Below are 22,175 nucleotides of genomic sequence, written 5' to 3' on the forward strand. Positions count from 1 at the left end.
TTGGCAGATTGTCGCCATACAAAGTATTCATTAGTCGCTTTACCCAAGTCATTTCTTGAATCGCAATAGACGCTGCTACAAATTCAGATTCAGTTGTAGAAAGAGCAACTGTGCTTTGCTTACGTGAACCCCACGATATTACGCTATCACCTAGTTTTATAACAAAACCTGATATTGATTTACGAGTTACTTGATCGCTAGCAAAATCAGCGTCACTAAAAACAGTTATTTTCGAACAATCATTATTTTTCTTGTAGATCAAACCATATTTTAATGTTCCTTTGATGTATTTTATAATTCTCTTTACGGAAGTTACATGAACTTTCTTGGGATCTTCACTATATCTACTAAGTACTCCCACTGCAAAAGCGATATCAGGGCGTGTAATATTTGAGAGGAACAACAAACTACCAATCGCTTCTTTGTAAGGAAAGTTACTCTCTTTACTTTCCTCCCCTTTTTCAAAAATAGTATTTATACTATTTGGGTCTGCTGGTATTCGTACATTATTTGCGTTATACATATTAAATCTCTCAATTACTTTTTCAGCATAAGACCTTTGATTTAAAAGCATTGAGCCATTAGGCAGCTTGTTAATTTCGATTCCTAAATATACATTTAACAAATCGGTTGTAATTTCGAAATTTTCTTCAAGGTATTTGAGTAAAGAAAGTACCTTAAGTTTGTTTTTACAAGCAACTGCACCGTCATCGACGTATATTAATAAAAACAAAGGATCATCAGTATCTTTGCTTATAAAAACGCAAGGGTCTGCTTCAGTTGGATGCAAGTTGAATAACTTTAAACACTTTACAAATTTGGCATTCCAACATCGTGCGGCCTGTTTCAGACCATATATACTCTTTTTTAACAGACACACTTGATTGGTACCATTTTCAAAACCTTTGGGTTGCTTCATAAAAATTGTCTCAAGCAGGTCGCCATTCAAAAAGGCTTTTGTTACATCGAATTTCATAGAAAACAATTTTTGTGATGCAATCAAAGCTAACAGAATTCGAATTGACGTGTACCTTGCTACAGGACTGAAAATTTCTTTATAGTCAATATTTTCTTTTTGTAAATAACCTTTGATTACTAATCTAGCTCTAAATTTCTTATTATCATTAGATTCATCTTTTATCTTAAAAACCCATCTGTTAGATAAAACTTTAGCATTAGGTGGTGGATTTGTTAAAATCCAAGTTTCATTTTTATTTAAAGCTAGTATTTCATCTTGCATAGCTCTTTGCCAAGAAGCAGAGTTTTCACATTTCATTGCTTGTTCATAGTTAGTGGGTTGATCGAAATTTGCGATAAATAAATTTTCAATATCGTCAGAATCAAAGGTATAATAATTAACTGTGTCACCACGATCTGGTGGTCGCAAAGTTCGACGATCTCGCAAATCGTATCTACGATCTTCTACATTTTCAGCCTCCGCTTCAGCAGGCTCTATTACATTTTCGACATGCTCATTTCTCATAACATTTTCATTTCTAATAACATTTTCAGCGTTTACAGCATTTTCATTGTTTTCAAATTCAAAATTATTTATAATTCCAGGATTATCATCATTTTCAATATTGTTATTAAGCACTATATCATTCACAGGAATATCAGTGTTTTGATTTATCAGTGTTTGTTTTGGTTCATTTTCAGATGGAACTTTATAAAAACAATAACTATTATAATTTTTATCTTCAATTGAATCACCACACTTGTGTTCATTTTTAAACAAAATATCTCTATGAATTTCTACTTTGTTTTCTGTGGTTAAAATTCTGAATCCTTTTGTACAATCGTCGTACCCGACAAAAATGCCTAATTTTGATTTAACGTCCCATTTCTTTCTACAATTCTTATTTATATGTACATAAGCTTCTGAACCAAACACTCGAAAATATTTGATATTACATTTTTTATTATGCCAGATTTCAAACGGCGTTTTGCCTTTAATCGATGTTTTGCGACTCCTATTTAATACATAAGCAGCAGTGTTGACAGACTCGGCCCAAAGCTTTTTCGATAGATTCTTAGAACATAACATCGTGCGCGCCGCCTCAACGAGTGTGCGGTTCTCGCGCTCCGCTTTGCCATTCTGCTGCGGCGTATATATTACACTACGTTGATGCTTGATGCCATGATCAAAAAGAATTTGACTCATCTCTTTGTTTACATATTCAAGGCCATTGTCTGTTCTAAGAATGTTTATTTTCATTCCTGTTTCCTTTTCAAGTCTTTGCATATAATTCAAAAAATAATTTTTAACATCACTTTTATTCTTTAGAAAATATAATGTCACATAGCCTGAGAAATCATCTTTGAATTGTAAAAAATATCGCGAACCGTTTATTGAATTTTCCTCCATAGGCCCGCAAAGATCTGAATGGATAATTTCGCCAACTTTAGTTGTTTGATTTTCACTACGAGGAAACGGAGCATGATGCATTTTACCGAGAGCGCACGCATCACAAAAATCATAATTCGCATCACCTTTCAAGTCAATATCATTATTTTGTAAACAAGATTTTACTTGCGCAAAATTTTGGTGCGCCAACCTCTCATGCCACAACTGCAAGTTGTTTTTATTTTCAATGGGTTTCATATTTCTTTCAGTGATCAGCAATTCTTTCACAGATTCAACTTTGATATTCATAGTGAAAATTGCTTCATTCCAATCTTTAAAACCAGTTACTATGACTTTATCATTTTTGTAAAACGTAAATTTCGTATTATCCGATTGAAATAACATGCCTTTTCTAAGCGCGGAACCCATGGAAAACAAATTATACTTAATTTCTGGAACATACAAAACATTTGCAAGATAATTCTTTTCCCATTCATTTCCATTAAAAGTCAGTACATTTATATCTCCTTTTCCGACTGCATATACAATTCGACCGTCACCAATCCGTATTGGCACTTTGTTTATAGTTTCGTATGTTACAAACCATTCTCTCTTGTCGCACATATGCTCCGAAGCGCCCGAGTCGAGCAGCCACGACGTTGCACGTTCTGGAAGTCCAATCGACGACGCCAGCAGTTCCCCCACCAACGCGCCTCTCTGCTTCGATGCTCCCGGGCCAGCATCGTTCTTGTTGTGACGAGCGTCCTCGGAGTTCGATGTTTTGGAGCGTTCATTTCCAGGAAGATGCCAGCAGTTCGGTTTGATGTGTCCACTCTTTCCACAGTGCCAACACTTCTTCTTACTTTTTCCACGATGACCCTCGATGTTGCTTCTTTCTCGGTAATGATCATTCGTTCGGCTTACTTGTTTTGGATTACTCTTCTGACTTTTTACTAAGAAAGCATTTTCTGCGACTTCTTGACTTGAAATGCGATTTTCTTCGATAATCAACCGAGCCGTTAAATTCTCTAACGTCTTTTGATCTGAGGCAGCTGAGTCCCAAGCCGATCTGAAGTGGTTGTAGTTTTGAGGAAGAGTCATCAAGATTTTTGTAGTCATCATTCCATCAGAAATTTCTTCTTTCAATGCTCGTAATGTGTGACACAAGTCCTCAATTTTTGATATGTGTGTGGCGATATCATCATTTGGATCCTTGGTCAACCCAAACCATTTCTGTTGAAGCACGTGTACACTTGTGTCCGATTTGCTCTCATATATCGCATGGAGCTTGTCCCACATCTCTTTTGAATTTTCACACGTCATGATATGCATCATAGGCTGCTTTTCGAGTGAAGTCACAATAAATTTTTGAGCGATGCCATCCTTTTTCATAAATAGTTTCAAACTTTTCTGATAATCTGCCACTGCGGCAGCCGCTGCACCTTCAGCTAGAGCGTCCGGCTTGGTCTCGGTTCCGTTCACAACTTCGAACACTTCATGAGATAATAATAACACGCGAATTTGGAACTTCCACACACTCCAATTTTCAATGTTCTTAAGTTTCGTGATTTTCACTAAATCCGTTTCCATCTTTCTTTACGTTTCTTTAATTTTGTTCAACGTTTCTCTTTTCGCACTAATCGCACTACGGCAGGCTGAGAAAAATTTCAACACTTTTCACTTTAATAAATTGGAGCCTGGGCCCATAACCTATTGAATAATTGTGAATATAATAGCAGGCTTCAGTGAATAAACTTTATTAAAGAAAGTGTACAGTGGTATATGAATTGTGAGGACGAGACTTTAAGCGTTGAAGACGTTAAGCGTCATCTCAGATGAATTGCCCAAGCGAGAGTGTTGGGACCCACCGCGCGCATTAGAGAGCAAGGTACAAAGAGAGCAATAGATGGCGTTGCGATTAGAAGTATAACTGCGGTTTTCAAATATATTCTTAACAGTTCTGAATTTAACAGTAACTGTATTTATTTGTTTTATTGTAGCGTGATTGTTTCTAACACCGAATTGATGATCAGGTATTATGTTCTATTCTAGCTATACTTTATTTAGTCTTTTAATTATTATTTTTTCACAGATTTTTGAGAGAGTTGGCTAAGTGGTCTGTATGACAAAACAAACTCGGATAGTTTACCTGGTTTCGAAATAAATATAATTGTTGCAACATTCTGTACAGCAAGACAATAATTTAGTTGTAATGTATCTTTTCGCTTATGTTACCGTGTCCAGGGCTCTTTGTATTTTATAAGTTAGCGATTTTATCATTTATTTCTTTTACTTTTATATTGCTAAATGGGTAATTTTTACCGTTGTTTATTTGCGTGTATTATGAAGGGTATTATATACGCTCGCCAGTAGTTTAAGAAAAATGGTAGCTTTGCCAATTTTTTTAGTTGCTTTCCAAAGTAAATAGTCAGAAGTCTCGGTAACAGTCAAGATTTTTTAATAGTTATTTATGCTAGCATTTTTTTTTTCATAAATAATTTTTTTTAATTTCTTTAATTGATTGATTGTACGTTGTTTTGTCTGATTGTAATTTACTTTATTGTTCTATTTTTCTTAATTTTCCTTTTTTCTTTTAATTTGCCTGAGAGTGTTTTAGAGATTAGTAGTCATTATTATTTAGATTTTTTATGGCCTTCTACGTTTTGTTGAGTTTCAAGTGATATGTTACAGTTTAGTATGTTGTTTAGTACTTCTTTATACGTGTCCTAGTTTGTTTTTTTATTATTATTTTTTTTTTTTTTTTTTTTAACGACGCTCTATTTTTGCTCCATCAGTGCTAATCAGCGATGGAGGCTTGCAATGTGTTTGAGAACAAAGCACATGAAACTTTTTTCAGTGGTGCTTGTGTCAATCAGCAGTGACTGGAAATCGAACCCGGACCTACCGGGTGCGAGATCGTCGCCCTACCGATCGAGCCATTGCAGGCCTCATGTTCTTTTATTATATAGGCTGCTATTTTTTTATTACATTTCATTATTGGGTCAAAATTTATTACGACAGAGAAATGGTCTGAGGATAAATCGAGGCATGAGTTGGCCGTTAGACGTTTAGTACATAACCCTTGAATAATTACAGTCTATTAAATAAGGTAATATCAGACGGCCAACACGTGGGTTCGCCAGTTCACATTGGTGTCAAATTTTTTGTTTGCTTTACTGTGTACAGATATACTTCTTTTGGATTTGGAATAACATTGCCATTGATCCCCACCATGAGTGCTTTGCATTGTAGTCGCTTCCTTCTAAGAAGCGATTTCCCAGACTGTCAAAGTATTTTGTATGCTGTTCTCTGATGATAGGATGCCTCAGAGGGAAGTTTGTGGTGCAGAAGATAATTTCACTACTTTTATTTTCAATTGTTACATTTGTTGCTTATAGATAATCATACTTATGTGCTTCAATTTTGTAATTGTTGATGGAGCATTTGATTATGCATAATTGACGTTCCTCCATGTGCTTTGCCGTCAGGATAATTTGTGTTATACATAGATATGAAATTTTCATGAAGCTATGTGTGAAGTTTCGGATATTGGCATTAAGTCAATGTTATTTTCTATAAAAAATGGTTTTAATTCAAGGCTTCTTTGCGCTAAACCATTAGCAGTCGAAATTGCTATTTTTATTTCAGTGTTCATTTGATCTTATCTATAAACATGGTGAGCTGCAGATTGAGCATTGTATCATTTTGCATTGATCAGCTGAGTCAACATGTTTCCTGACTGTTATTTTCTACTATTGTCTGTTGAGTCTGTATTTATTTGGGTTTTTACGGTTTCTTATGCATTGCAATTTGCTACCTGTGCGTACGTAATGTTTTTTAACCAATTGTTTCGTTAATTGCTTCTTCCGAATTATTTGTAACTGGTGTCGTCTGTCCTGGGTATATGATAGCAGCCACGTGGGCAGGTTTTATTATTGTAATTACTTGTATATAAATGCTGTTATTTGTTTAATTTACACTATTTTAGAAAATTTTGTACTACATAAATGCTAGAAAGTCGTTCGAATTTTGGACAGCGTTTATAGTCATACATTCGCAATCCGTCCGTAGAATTTTAAACATATGCTTCGTTTAGATATTTCTTTATTCCTTCATTTATATTTTATACAAAGTGATATAAGCTAATCATTTTCAAATCAAATTTTTAGATAAATGCTATTTTATATTTTCTGTTCAACCAGAAAAGCATTATATTAAATAAACACGTGTAGAAATGGTGTTTGTATGAAATGAAGCCGACCATCAACAATTGAAAATAAATGCTACTCAATGTTGAACATTTTTTCAAAAATAGTATATTAGCGCCGGCAGATGTGGTATATGTACGTGCGTGTGCCTAGTATGCTGACGAGCTGTGTGTGCGTTTGCATTAATCAAATTGATTAATCAATTGACTGAAAAATATCCCGCACTTGCATAACATTACAATTAAGAGAAATTTTACATAAGTTGAATGTGCCAAACAATTACCATATATTTCTAGAACTGCCACTGGCAGAAGGCTATTTGCCGAAAATACTATTCGAATGACGGTGTAGATTATATGATATTAAAAATAAAGCAGGCTCCTAATGAACGTGAATCTTATCTTTATCACTCGTAAATGTGTAAGTTCAAACGATATATTCATAAAGTCGTACGAAATTGTAAAGCTTAAATGTTTTTGCCTATTTCAAAAAGGAGGAAGTTTTACGACCTGAAGTTTTTTTTATGAATGTCGCGCATATTTCTAGAACAAATCAGCCGGTTTCAATGTAACTAGGCTTTTTTTTGAAAGTGTATGTTCTTGGAATAATCCTATTTCATTTTTTAAATGTTATTCAACATTTCACAACAAATGTAACATTACTTGAACAAATCATTAAAAAGGTAATTTTTCTTTTGTTTTAAGAATTGTAGTTTTTATATATACGTATGCGAGCACACTCATACACACACACACACACACATGAATACACAAATTGATTTTTGAGGTACCTACATTATTATTAACAATAGCGAGCTACGATGAATATATGAATAGTTCCATTATCCATCTTGTACTATCTAATAGAGTAAGAAAAATTTAAGTCTGATTTTTTAAAATGATATATTAGAATTGTATTACCATTGAGCTTTAATTTATAAACGCTAGCCACTTTATCAATTTTATAGGTAAATTCTATAAAACTATAATATAGAGTATTATAATGGTAAGTTCTATACAGTTATAGTATGGAGATTCTAGAGAATCACCGTAACGCATCAATTCATAATTATAATGGGGTTCGTGATTGAAAAGTTACGAAAATTGTTCGTAAAACTATTCCAAATTTAGTCCATTAAACAGGACTACAGTCATATGTTTCAAAAGTTTTAGTAGTTTATGATGAAAAAGCAAAAAGAGCTTATCACTTGTAAAGTGCTACATGGTCATGGTCCAAAAAGCTTCCAGCTGATCAATTTAACAAAAAAGAAAAAGGGCAGCCCTTGACAGGCACGCTCCAGTAAACCGCTAAGTGGAGACGAGTCAGTGTCAATGTGGAACAAGAGCGCAGAGTAAGTTGAACCCACCTTTAACATACATAAAATAAAACACGGGCGAATAGTGAGAGAGAGAGCGAGAGAGAGAGAGAGAGAGAGAGAGAGAGAGAGAGAGAGAGAGAGAAGGTGCGCGTTTGACCGAGAAGGACGGAGAACGACAAAGAGGGAGCGAGTAGTAGCGAGCAGAGCCGTGGCCCTCTCTCTGTCTGACAGTTCAGCGCTCGCCGCAGCCGCTACCGCCGCCGAGGAGCAGCGTAGCCAATTGTCAGTGTTTCTCTCTTTCTCTCTCTCTCTCTCACTCTGACGCTGCTCCGTTTGTTTGTAAACTATCGGAGTTGTAGCTCTTCCTTTGTGCCTGACCATCCACATACTGCACCAGAGCTGCGTTGCTCTTTCTCCTACGGTGAATCGAGTCGGCCGTGTGCTAAAACTACCTGCTGACGCAGACAGGTTAGAAATTACTCCTCCCTTTTGTCTACTAGAAGCGTCCCTACTGTAGCTGACGCTAGCACATTTTATATTTTAATTTTTGTACTCTCGGTCGAGAGTCATTGACAAATTGAAACAGTAGGCCGAAATAAAAGTTTTTAGACCGACCTAGAGATGGGTTGTGCTCGGGCGCACTCTCTGTCTCTCTCTCTCGTGGGGTTGAAGGAACGCAAATCGATCGACAACACTAGCGGTGGGTCGCGAGATTTTACCCAGGCAAAGAACGCACTTCAGGTCTTACAATTTCCAAGCTCGAAGAACATAAGGTCTATTCACCGTCTCTCTCAGCTGAGCTGAGCTTGCTTTCGGTTCTACTTTACCAACTGATTCGTTTAACTATAGGAGTATGTAAATGAAAGTCATTTGATATTTAGACGACCGACTTATAATTTAAAGTGATATTTATTTGATTTTTGCCCCGAAAACAATAATCCAAAAATATGTAATGAAACTTAATTTCCAGAATGCGAAGTGGTCTATGATATCAAGGGATTTCTATCAATAATATATCAGTTTAGAATCTCCACGTGTTTTATAAATAAATAATTTTTCAACCAAAATGTTTACGAAATTGAATTAAAAAAAATTGTCACACGTGCCTATCTCTATCTCTCTCTCTATTTGATGACAACTGCTACGCGTCGAAGCTGCCTCTTCTGTCTCGCCTGATTAAATGCACCGATTTTTCTTGGGCATTGTTCCTTCGGTTTCTTTTTCTTGCTTCTCTGCCTCGTTTTCTTATGCCGTAGGTTAACGTATTCGCGTTACGAGCGCGGAAATGATCGGATATGCAGTCTTTTCGTTCGTTATTGAGATTTTTTTCTATTTCGCGCTTTGCGCATGACTAGTTTTACCGAGCTACTGAGTAACTCAAACTGTGTGTCTTCTATCGTATTATATATTTTGAACGATGAAAACTTATATAACGCAATGAAAAAGAAACTTAGAATGTCGAACTGGAAATGTGCACTTAGAAAATTTCAAAGTTTATATTATAGATAAGTGTCGTCGCTTGGTGCCAATTGATTCATTTTTCGCAGGGTTATATTCGTATGTCAAAATATTGCTATTATAGCTATATAAATCATCGTGTGAAGCGCCTGTGCAACGAAACGAGAAAAGCCCACCGACTCTTTTTTTTATATGTATATTTAAAACGAATTAGCCTGGAGCTTGGCTCACGTGTACTATGTAATCTATAAGGAAAGCCCGCGCACTTCATAAAGACGATTATTAATCTTGGCGGCATCGTCGAAGCAGTATCGCGTAATATACTTTCAGGATAATTGATTTATTTTTGTATGGAGCTTGTACACCATCACGGTAACCGAATAAAACGATATCAAATGAAAATCGGCGCCTGGCATACGTTATACTATTATTGGATTCCAATGAAATATTCAATAATAGCCGAATGCGTCCTTGAAAGTCAAACAGTTATTCAATATCCCGCCGACATGGCTGGCCTGTCATAGGTATACGTCGCATCGGAGGATTCCATAGTTGAAAGTTACACGCACCCAAATCTCACGTACAGCCTCGTTCCTGATACTTACGAGTTGAAGTGAAACGCGTTCGCGTGCGCCACGTACGGCGAACTCACCGAGTGCTCGTTTCCGTCAAAACCCTACAATTTATCCCCGTGATGCTCCGCGTGACATCGCGTCGAGTCCAAGACAATAGTTCCCTTTTTCTCCTCGTTCCCGAACTGCTGCGTTCCCGTTCGAAAAGAAAATAAAATGAAATAAAAAGGACAGGACCGCGCGAGCCGTGCGCTTTGTAGGAATTTTTTCCCCTTGTAAAAAAGTGATGGATGCGATGTTGAAGCATTTTATTCGTGATCTAATTGGCTGAGATATAATCACGTGATATTTTGTTACGACAGCAAATATGCATGTCGATGTCACTTCGAGTTGTGATTTTAGTAATAAAAATTCATTTTATCATAATTGATACGAATAATTTTGAAGATAATGAAAATAAAAAGAGTATGCTGCATTGTTATTATTTTTACACTGATTTTATAAAACTAGCAGCAAGTAAATCGTTTGGTAAAAGCGAGAGGTTATTATGCTTTGGAATTATTCTGGTAATCTGATATTTGAACGTGTAAGATTGAAAAAAATTTATAATATTGTAATATATATTGTGACAAAAATTGAAAAATCCACCTTTGGAAAAAGGGATTTATTACGTCAAATATGTTAATCGATGTGATAAGAAATAAAAAAGTAGATGGAAGCGCGTCCGATGTCGCTAGTGACCTGAAAAGAAAGTAGAAAGATTTCAGTTGCAATGGGAAGGGAAGGTGTGCGCGTACGCGTAAGCTTGCTCGAGTATAACGACGTATATTAAAAGTTCAAAATGAACTTTGCAATGGGGTAGTTGTTCGATCGTTAATGCAGCGTGGTAAATGATATAAATTTCAATAAACGTAATCGATTCAACTATTCTTTGTAAATGCAAAAACCGCTACTTCTCATTCGTTTTCCGTTTTCTTAGAAAGTTATTGACGATCTAACTTGAATCTTTATTAACTGTAACTCTTGTCACGAGCGAATTAGCGAGCGATTGAAATGAGCAGCCATCACAAGCACCAAGTTACAACTGTTACTCGTCATTGTTCCGCCTGCAAAAAAATGCTCTACTCCTTTTTAAATGAATTCCATAAAGAATAATAAAATATTTTATAAGTATCTGTATACTAACTTTTTCATCAATCATTGTAAATTTCCATTGATGTCGACGCCAACGACACCTGAATAGCGTGCATGTTACGTACGTTCATGCATTTTTGGTGCTTCTTACGTGCTGATTGAAAGAATGTACCTTTGTAGGTAGACTTGGATGCTTACATACTACTAATTAATCAGAACTTATAAACTAAAATTAATTATTTTATACATTATTAATAATATAACATTTTACACATTTTCTCTATTAATTTTAAAAAATTATTCAACAAAAAGTTATCAACAAATTACGAAATGATTACATTTTGAATATTATAATAATATTAGTGAAATGCCGAAAAAGTAGTTGCTGCAGACTTTTGTAATGATTACTATATATCTCAAGTGAGAAGAAACAGTTTCAAAAGCCCAAACAAAGAAAAAATATTTTTAACACTTGTATAAGTACTGAAAGTATATCCTAATTAGAAATTTCATATAAGACGACAAGTATGAACTGTACGGAGACGTGACTTTCCGTCTCAGATAAACAAAAAGTTTTAAACAAAAAAGTAATTACAATTATTACTTAGGAAAGTTGTGTAATATAAAGTCAATTAGTAAACGTGACAATAAATTATTGATTTTCTGGCATGAATGTAACTAATTGTAAGTATCCATCTGTTCACCTAGAACAGCCATTCTAGATAGATAGCTTTCGACGATTACCGATAGTTTAATTATTATTCGCCATTAGTTAAGTATAAAGTTAATTGAAGCAATGTTTTGGATTTCCACATGAGTTTTTAATAGACAAAACTCTTCATTTTCTTTTTCGATATTCAAAATTATTCAAGCGCAGTAACACAAACTTGATTCAATTCTAAAATCGTATATGTATCTTACAAGTTTTGATATAGTAGCAAAGAAACAGATTATTTTTGTCGTTATTTTACGACACTTTACCGAACAAATTTACACAAGCGAAAGCATTGTACTTGCATGTCAACAGTGTTGACGTGCGTCCGTTAATTCTAAGTTATACAACGTTTCATAGGAAATTGAATTATTGCGAGCAGAATAATACATCCGATGAGCTTTTATAGTACATTCGTATAATTAAACATATAAACGCACGTTTAAAATATGTGAGTAAAAAAGAAAAATAGAAATAATATATGTTCAATAACCTATAAAGATAAACGGACTATCGTCAAAAATATTTCTAGTCATAACGCATAAGTACGAACTTGCATAAGATTACTATTTCATAATTGTAGTTTGTCGCGTTGGACAAAGTGATATATCTTGAGAGATTCTATGGTCAAATTTTATTATATGAACAGAAAAGGTTGTCACGTTAAGAAATACATTTCAAATACACCCGATTTTTTATTGAAAATGGTTTTGCGAAAGTACAGGGACGTTCTACAGCTATACATGCTTAGAAAAAACTTGATTTGCCGAAATGCTAAGTGCTTTTCAACCGAACACGTTATCTGATTCAAGACCTTAATTTTTCGAGAAAAAAAACTATTCCAGAGAGCTTGGAGAAATAAAATAAGAAGCAATAAGTGGTGGCTAATGGCCATCGGATCTTAAAAGATCGTTGAAATTATCCACTTGGTTATCTTAATTTAGCTACGTTATTACCATCTGAAAATTAGCTATCAGGAAGGTTTTACCACTTATCACAGATTATCGTAATGCTGATAAGAGTCTTAGGCAAATAGTCTCGTTGCAGATGTAAGAATATTTCTATTTCAATGAAATCTCTTTGACATAATTTGTAAAAGGTTCAACTTTTCTTAATATGAGTTTTTCCGGGATTAGATAGCATTTCTATAAGAGAAAACTGCTGAGGTTACTACTCATAAACTGAGCAAAGTATCGTTATATCAAGAATAATGTCGTTAATATTAGCAACAATCCCAGAAACTAAGAACTTGCGTACAAGACTAGGGAACGTTCATAAAGCACGTAGCTCGTTCTGGGGGGCAGAGGGGGCGGAGAAACACCACGATAAACTACGTAGGGGGACAAGGGGTTTAGTCTGAAGTACGTGGTTTTGTATCGATACTATCTATATTAGTTTTGTTTAGTTTTAAAAGAAAAGTCCGCGAAAGATTTATATATTCCCAAGCAGAAATACATTTAAACATGCAAGTCTGAAAGAAAGAAAGAGAGAGAGAGAGAGACTACAAGCTAGCAAGTTAAGACAAACGGCGAGTTTATTTATCTGGTATTTTTGAGGTGATACTGGAAAACATGCGACGCACTTCATCTGTTACTATTGCATATGCCTGCATGACTAGTCTCACTTTTTATTCAATCTGATGGCTTGGATTGAAGCGAAAATATTGTTTTAATAAATAGTTTCTTTTATTTATTTAATCCGTAGATTTTTATTATATGATTAACCGCGTGCTTCATAGGGGGGGGGGGGCTAAAAGCTACAGAAAGCTACGTGAAGGGGGGGGTTAATAATTGATCAAAATCTGGCTACGTTGTTTATGAACATTCCCCTATGTGGAAGCAAATTTGCTGCTAAATAATCGAAACACAACAGCACGCAATGAGAGTGAAGAACTGCAAGCGCGCAACATAAATTACACATGGATATCGACAAATGATCAAACAAATTGTTACGGCAATGAAAATAAATTAGTAATTTTTATTGGAATTCATAGTGAAATCGTTCACGATCTATCACGCGCCTTCGCAAAGCATATCGGTGACGATCAAAAATTCAAAGTAGTTAAAGGGAAATTATATTTTGGAGCGAGTATCTTCCAAATTTTTCGCTGTAATTTATCAGAGTAAATGACTCTTTTTTAACTGCGTGGCAACTTTCATACAGTTTTCAAATACCTTGCAGAAGAAAATGTATATTTGCGAATGTACTGTTATAGCATTGGAACAGTCAAACTACTAATAAGAATTACAGAAGAAAACGCTTCACTAACCACCGACCAATTAGGAAAAATTTAAAGAAATCTTACTAGTTGGCCAGTAGGCTTAATATTGTTGAATCTATGATTCTGTCAACAGGCGAGTTCAGTAGTTTCTGCTAAATCTTAAGAGACGTAAAAAATATCGTTCCTTTCGAATCTTCAATAGTGTTTGCAATTTTTTCCGCATGGAGATATCGGTATACGAAAAGGTTCGAGGACCCAACAAGCTATATACAGTAGATAATCGAGAGACAAAGATCATTTCTAAATATTACACATGCACCCAATCAAAGAAAAGAGTCGCCAGTCTGACGCGTCAATGCAAGCCCACAACAAACGACGGTGTTTTTGACTTGCAAGCTGCCCAAAGCCACCAAAGCCATTGACAAAATAATTCAATTGATAAAACGAACATAAATATTGTACAATACTTACACGAAAATCGTAATTTTTTTGGATATTTTACTATTTTGCATTGCTTGAGCATCACTTTAAAACTTTCATTACCGCTTGTAAAATGTGAGTTTTTAATATTATTTCTCATATTCATAGCATCGACGAGTGTGTACACGATTTATACGATTACATATAATAAACAGCGTTGTAATAACAACGTAGAAAACAACGTGTATGAACAATTTCATTTGTCACATTAAGTAACTAGATTTCCATGAAAACAGATTCAATTTATTTTTTAAAATTTAATTTTCTTTTCCATCTATCGCTACTGTTTCTCACAATATTTCAGCTATATAATTATTCAGCTATAATTATAGCGCCTATATACACTAATTGACATCTTCGACCAAGGCATGAATAATACAATTTATTTGTATAGAAAATTGTAAAAAAAAAACGGTTGTTCAACAGATAAATAGTATCAACCTAAATAACAATTTCGAAAGAGCAATTTTTCTTTATAATTGTATAAGTACAAGTACATCACAAATCTGCTGATTGTGTTTATTGAAATTAAAAATTTTCATTGATACAATTACGTAAACATTTGGGAAGAAAAATTATTTATTTATAAAACATGTGGAGATTGCAAACTGATATATTATTTAAATAAAAAGAAAATACTATTATAAGTAAATAAAAAATTCAATGCAAAAGTCAAATAAATATCAATCTTTATTATAATTCGGTACAAATATCAAGTAAATGTCATTTATATATATACCCCAGCTATAGTTGAGCGAACCAGTTGGTAAAGTAGAACCGAAAGACAAGCTTAGCTGAGAAAGACAATGAATAGACCTTATGTTCGTCGGGCTTGGAAAATGTAAGACCTGAAGTGCGTCCTTTGCCTGGGTGAAATCTCGCGATCCACCGCTAGACAACATAGACCCTTGGGCTGCTGCTGCTTGCCTAATATTTTTAACCTATCGAACTACTTTTTTCTAGGCTTCTAGCTTACCAATTGTATATTTATGACTTCACATGACGACTGTGCATCATTTTTATTATACTTTTGCCCATATCGTTGTAACACTTTCGATTAACAAGTTTTTTCTTAACGTACCCTGTGACTTGTAAAGTTATGCGCTTATATACTACTTGCGCTCTTTTATAGACTTTATATCCGGATGACGAGTGAAACTTGAGAATGAGTATCAGCTTCAGTATTGTTTAAAAGTTGATATAATTATCTATGAAACCTCAGCTGTACGTACAGTTATGAAATATTAATCAGTTAACTATCAGTATGAAAAAAAAATTTTGCATTTTTTTCTAAACTTGTTTTTAGGATCTATATATATGGAATAAGCAACTTGACAGATCACTTCATTTATTCAATTTGTTCAATTTTAATTGAAATCATTTATTTATTTTATAAGATGAGCCATACAATGAATGAAAAGGAGGAATTGGTGAAGAAGTCCCTGTTTAGCTTTGTCAGGAAGCAAGTGCCAACTGCTCAATTAAGGTAAAAATGCAATGCACAATTTACAAAAAGTGTTTTTTCTTTTATAACATTAAGCTTAATGAATATTGCACTTCTTCAAGTTTGATAGATGACATTGTTTTGGGGTATGTGGTAAGCATGGTTGAAGAAAGTGCTTTAGAAGACGAATTAGATGTTGATGGTGTGAGTGAGATGGTATCAGCTTGTCTTCCTGAGTTTTCGACAATTGAAAAAGAAGCAGTGACCAAGTGGTTATTAGATATTGAAAGTGAACTTCGACAAGGCAAGAAAGGGAGCAATGACAGTGCCCAACAAAATGATCCACTCAGTTGTCTTAGTTTAGCTGCATTACTACCACCTGAACCTCAGCGGACTTCAAGGGTACATCACTTGTCAGAAACTAGTGATGCTGGTAGTGATTCTAGTGGAGAGTATTATGCAGATGTAAATATAATTTTTTTCCAACAAATCTTTTATACCATGGAATGCAATAGACTTTATATTATTTATATTGTTCTTAATAGGAGTCATCTTGGGATCAGGTAGCATTATTGCAAGAAATGTTTCCTGGAGCTAGTCCTGCAGAAGCTCGCCACTGCTTGGCTGTAGCTGGAGGTGATATAGCAAAAGCTGCTCAGCTTGCTCTTCATAGACAGGAAGCTGGGCAGAGTATCGTTAGCAATCATACTTTCTTGACAGTAAGTGAATATTTTAAGAAATCATTCATAAGATTATCTTCGCAAGCAAGTGCATATTGACAAAGATTAATTTCTTTGCAGCCAAATGGTCGAAGCAAGGCACGCGTCAATGATGAAGAGCTTAAAGCTCGTATTATAAATCGCTATAGCTATGTGGACCGTGACGACGATTCGCGCGAGCATCGCCCGGTGGCACCGAAAACGGAGCCAAAGAAGATGGTGCGTTACTTGGACAACAAAATTGTGTCGGTCAAGGGCGAACGTTTTACCGAGGTGAAGCGTGGTGGTGAGGACGAGGACGGTAACGAATCCGGGCGCAAGCCCCGTAGCCATTGTCGCCCGTAACCAGTGATGTCGCCTCCACCCCCCGATCCACCCCCCTGGAGGCGCCTTCTTCTTGCTCGCGCGCTTAATCTCGAGGTCGCGCAACTGATCTATCTGCCAGCGCTAAATTGTCGAGCGTGAAATCGAGCTTTGGACGTCAAGGTTTACCTTGGGGCGATCATATCGCCAACATTATTTATTAATATTTTTACCGTTTTTTTCACGCTTCTGTTATCTTTTGTTTAACGACTGATATAATGGCATTGTTTTAAAGACTTTTATCTCGCTATAGTTATATCTTTCCAATGATAATGATCGTTGGAAAAACTCCAAAGAGGTGAAACTTTGGATTTTGAAATATTCGTAGGTCATTCGAAATTGAGGACATTTAGAAAAATTGTAGTGATTTGAATGACAGAAAACTGAGAAGAGTAGGGATATTTTGCAGAACGATCGTATATATTTTATATCTTTTTACTTTATAGTACAATCATTATAAATAAGCTTTTTTCCTTATCTGTGGTGATAATCTTTACCTACTTTTTAGCAACTTTATCTTTATAATTTTTATAATTTTATTTATTATAATTCATTATTATTATATATATTATGTAAGTGACTTAAATATTTTATGCATTTATGAGAGTTGCTTCGAGAGTGTTTTAAATCTGTTTCTTTGGATATAGATTATGAGTAGTTATTCTTAATTTTCTTCAGAATAATTCTTAACTTTAATACTGTGTGTTTTCAATAACTTATAAAAATAGCACTAATTCAAAAAGGCTAAATTTTGTAAATTAAATTTAATTGTGATTTTTTCAGTTTTGTTGAAGTCAAAATTATATTTTAATTAGATTGATTTTTATTAAGTTATGATAATCCGGAAGAAAAAGAGGAGTTCGGTATAAGAGGAGTGTGATAATTGTGAATAAATTGATTTTTATGGACATTTTGATTTATACAATTTTTTCCGTTGACAGTGTTATGTATAAAATGTACTTTTCCGATATTAACTTTGACGTCCAAAGCTTAATAGGTGTAAATACGAGAACGTAGCGATTTATGATTTCGCTCCAGCGTATAATGGCCACAACGGTCGTTAGGTCGATTATGTACTCGTGTTTTTTCAACTTTTTTTTGTAATTCATCATCGATGACAATAATGCTTGATCTTAGAGTCATTCTTGATTTTCAAGGCTGGTACCATGGATAATGTTATTTATCTTTGCTAATTTTCCAAAATAAATGGGCTTAATATTTTAAACAATAATAATCTTTTTGTACCAATCTATCTTTGTTATTGTTTCACTTCAAATAAAATAAAGCTTAATTTGCTTGTTTGAGGCATATTCAACATGAAGATAACTAGCTTTTTCACATTTTGAAACGATCATGAAATCAGTAAAAGAAATGTTATTTTGCTACAGAAGATAAATGAGTATAAGAATAAAAAAAAATAGAAAGAAAAAACACGAGTATACAGACTTAGCCAAAAAATATTAAACACGCGTCTTACCCGAATTGGGTATGTTCGTATTATGTGTATTTGAAGCTTGAATATATGTTGTACATAAAACGACATAGAGGAAAAGCGATTTTAGTAAATGACACTTCGCATCGAAGTAGCAACGACGTATATGCAATGAAAGTTTGATAAGAGATAAGCGCGCGCACTTGATGAAGACGATAACAAATATGATACCAGCCAATAAAGGATTCCGGACAGGGGTGGTTTCTGGATAAATGGGAAATTGAAAAGATATGGTAACAATGAAACGTACATACTCAAAACGATAAAAAATCGTTATTGTTATTTTGATATCATTTCTCAAAATTCGATGATACAATTTACCTGTTACCTGTGGAGTATACTTTTCTCAATTCTACCGCTTCGCCAACCAATCTCAATAAAAAGTTTTGCCGGTTGCATTTCTGACGAAAATCTATGCACTTAAATAAACGTTTGACTTATTTATTTATTTGTTAAGGTTAAAAATATACAAATTAAAAATACTACGTCTGTGATTTAATATGAATTAAATTAACAGGTAAATCACGGTGTTTTAAACAAGACTTAACAAAGAAAAAATTAATTTGTAACCTTAAAGAGTCAATCGATCGACCGAATTTTACATACAATCGAAAGATTTACAAAAAGACTTGAATTTATTAAATTCATAAATTGTACACGATTGTTGGATATACAGCAGTCTTGTTCTCGTAATTTTTTAAGTTAGTAAATAAAGCGTGTCATGTTAAGCGCTGCGCTCTCTTGCAAAGCAGACGTTAAGTCAAATTTAGTTTTAAATGTAAGATAATTTTTTATTTGATTTATATGTGCACTTGTGCATTGAATGAAAAAAATTACACAATATAAAAAACTTGAAAAAAAAAGAAACCTTGTTATAATGAAGGTACGCTTATTAAAACTAGTGACTTTGCTGCTGGCAGACGAGATTTTGATCCGTTTTGCAAATAAATCAAACTTGCTAAGTGAAATACCTTTTTAAAGAATATTAGTGATAAACTACAGAAAATTTGTAATCTTAGCAGGGCTTTTCAGTTGATAACGAATCTATTTATAAAAAAATCGTGTTCAAAAATTTTTAAAGTTGCCTACTTGCATATCAGTTTTTTAGATGAAAATTCAGGAACCTTTTTAAAATGAATGTATATTTTATATTATTTTTTATTAATTTACTTAATGTATTTGAATTTACGATTTATTAATATTTATTATACATAAGCAAAGAAGTCACATTCATACTGTATTGTGCATCAATTTAATGCATTGTTGATTTTTTAATAGCTCCACAGTGAAAGATTAAAAAAAATATTTCTTCAAAGCCAAAAAATCTACAAACAACATTTTTGAAATGCGACTATGTAAAAGCACTATAATTACATACTTATATCTGGTTTCTGATCTAGCGCTTCATAATACAAGCGTTTACAAATATGCCATATAATTTATCAGTATTACTATTGATGTACCTTTATCAATACATTGCAAAATTAAGAATAATAAAGCATACTATAAACATGGTTCATGTGAATCATAACATAGTCACTGATAGGTTTTTAAGTGGTAGACAATTTGTGTTGTAGGCGTGCGGTCATGTATATCATTTAATGTTTAATTTTTTGCTTTTTAAGTATCAATTATAAGTGACAAATTGAAGCAATATAAATGGTACATTTTTCGTGGAAGGACATCAATTTTGACAATACTTACAAATATGTAAAAGAAAATGTACGTAACTTTTCAATGTAACATCTATATTGGAAATCGTTATTACAAAAATAAAAATAATTAATTTTGCCTTAGTTTCCACAGATCTTGTCGACTGCTTAATTAAAAATCTCATGTGTAGTAGATTTTCATCAAACCAATTACTATGTAGTCTATAAGAATCAATAGTAATAACTATCTCGGCAAGTACGAAATTTCTCAAGACATTAAGTAAAATTAACGCTTTTCAAATCAAACTATCATCATAAAATGATTTTCAATATTGTTGGTTAGGGTAATTCTAAATTCGTTATTACTATTTTTCATAGATCATCTTTGAAATGTCTGCAGTAATAAATAGGTATGTGTATATCATTAAATTAATTCACTAATCCTTTAAGGTGAGTTTAAAATCAACAATAATAGCGATGATTTCTTACATTCATTGCGTTAAGTGCTTTTTTCACATTGTTTTTAATTTTTTTGGAAAAAAAACTTATAGCACATGTACTATAATTTTCACAATTAAATCATGATTTTAATCAAATGTCACGTCACAATAAAAATATAATTCATCAAAAATTTGTATTATTTTCTAATTATTATAAATAGTTAAATATTACAATTCCTGCAATTCAATCTCGCGTAATCCATCATCGAATCAAATATATTTAAACATTGAAACAATAGACCTAAATATTCTTCAATCGTTCAATATGAAAGACGTATAATAGTACCTTTTAAAATCTTTTCAATTTCGCTAGCCAATGTGCTGTGAAAATTATCTACTAAAACATAGATAAAATTATCATGCAACACACGCCATGTGAATTTTGTAAATTTTATAAATGAAATCTACTTATTTTTTAATTTTTGAACAAAAATAGAAATATCCTCCTTTTTTATTGAAACAGAAGAACAAAATACTGAATCAAATCGAAATATATGAAAAAGCAAATACAAATATACTTCAATTTACACTTTTAGTTGAACAAATTTGTGTATATAAAATTCATTTATATTTGAATTTTTCATAAGTGAACTAAGTGAAAGGGTCTAGACCAGATAAGATAGAGACATTTGCTTTGAGTTATTTGAAAGTCACATTGTTTGGTATGTTTAAAACCCCTTATTTCTAGATTCTTAAATCCTAAAATCTACTAAAGGCTCTAGAGGATCCAATTTAGTGATTTTTTGACAATATCTCAATCAATTTTAAAGCTAGACATTTTTTTTTCTTCAGATTGTAGAGTTGTTCAATCGCTAAGGCTATAAAACCAGTCAGAAAATTTATTGGCTTCAAATTTTCAAAAACGTTCGAAAATTTCAAAACTTGAGATTTTAAAAACAGACTGGTTCATCTGTGGAAAAAATATATTTTATGTATTTCTAGTGGAAAAAAATGTCCTGAATTTGTTCAGATTTTAAGAGTGATGAAACGCCCTTGAAAATAATAAAAACCACTGGAAAACCCGGATTTTTTGCTTCTAACTCCCTCTAGATGGATTTTGTGATAGAACCATTAGTACTATATCGTGTTGTCTGGAAAAAAATTCAGAAACATTTTTCCACCAGAAATATATAAAATATATTATTTCCAGGGATGAGTCGGTTTTCGTTTTTGAAATACCGTATTTTTGAATTTTCAAACGTTTCTGAAAATTTATATTTAGCGTCAAAAAATTTTTCTGGTTAATTAAGCTTTGTAACGATTTAAAATCTGGAATCTAAAAAAAACAATAAATCGCTAAATTGGGTCCTGTAGGACCCCTAGTAGATTGTGAGGTCTATAAATTTTAAATAAGGGTTTCTAAACCGCCAAACATAATGGACATAACACTTTTCTGGATAATTCAAAGCAGATTTCACTATTTTATCCAGCTAAACCCTTTTGGTATCAATATACTTATTACATGGAACAAACAGAAAACTATATGAATATAGTGCAATTTTATTTTATTTAATATTATATCTTCTTACACAAATTATATGAGTACATTAAATAA

General features: G+C 33.4%; 1 protein-coding gene across 2 annotated transcripts; it reads left to right on the forward strand.

Moving 5' to 3' along the window:
* Nucleotides 1-8,122: 8,122 nt before the first annotated feature.
* LOC131668646 (CUE domain-containing protein 2) lies at nt 8,123-18,650 on the forward strand. Of its 2 annotated transcripts, XM_058942990.1 has the most exons (6): nt 8,123-8,341; nt 15,583-15,674; nt 15,757-15,936; nt 16,017-16,359; nt 16,440-16,613; nt 16,695-18,650. In XM_058942990.1, the coding sequence occupies exons 2-6, from the start codon at nt 15,661-15,663 to the stop codon at nt 16,956-16,958; spliced, it is 975 nt and encodes a 324-aa protein (XP_058798973.1). In that variant the 5' UTR covers nt 8,123-8,341; nt 15,583-15,660; the 3' UTR covers nt 16,959-18,650. The 2 variants fall into 2 exon arrangements, with proteins under 2 accessions (XP_058798973.1, XP_058798974.1); XM_058942991.1 differs by lacking the exon at nt 15,583-15,674 and having other exon boundaries at nt 15,848-15,936.
* Nucleotides 18,651-22,175: the final 3,525 nt, after the last annotated feature.

Source organism: Phymastichus coffea, unplaced genomic scaffold, assembly GCF_024137745.1.
Source record: "Phymastichus coffea isolate CEN01 unplaced genomic scaffold, Cenicafe_Pcof_1.1 PCOF00082, whole genome shotgun sequence".
Classification (NCBI taxonomy): Eukaryota; Metazoa; Arthropoda; class Insecta; order Hymenoptera; family Eulophidae; genus Phymastichus; species Phymastichus coffea.

Excerpts from the sequence above, each read along its gene's own strand:
- LOC131668646 (XM_058942990.1), top strand. Across the intron at positions 15,937-16,016 it reads GTGCCAACTGCTCAATTAAG|TTTGATAGATGACATTGTTT; the intron begins GTAAAAATGCAA and ends CACTTCTTCAAG. Across the intron at positions 16,360-16,439 it reads GTGGAGAGTATTATGCAGAT|GAGTCATCTTGGGATCAGGT; the intron begins GTAAATATAATT and ends TGTTCTTAATAG.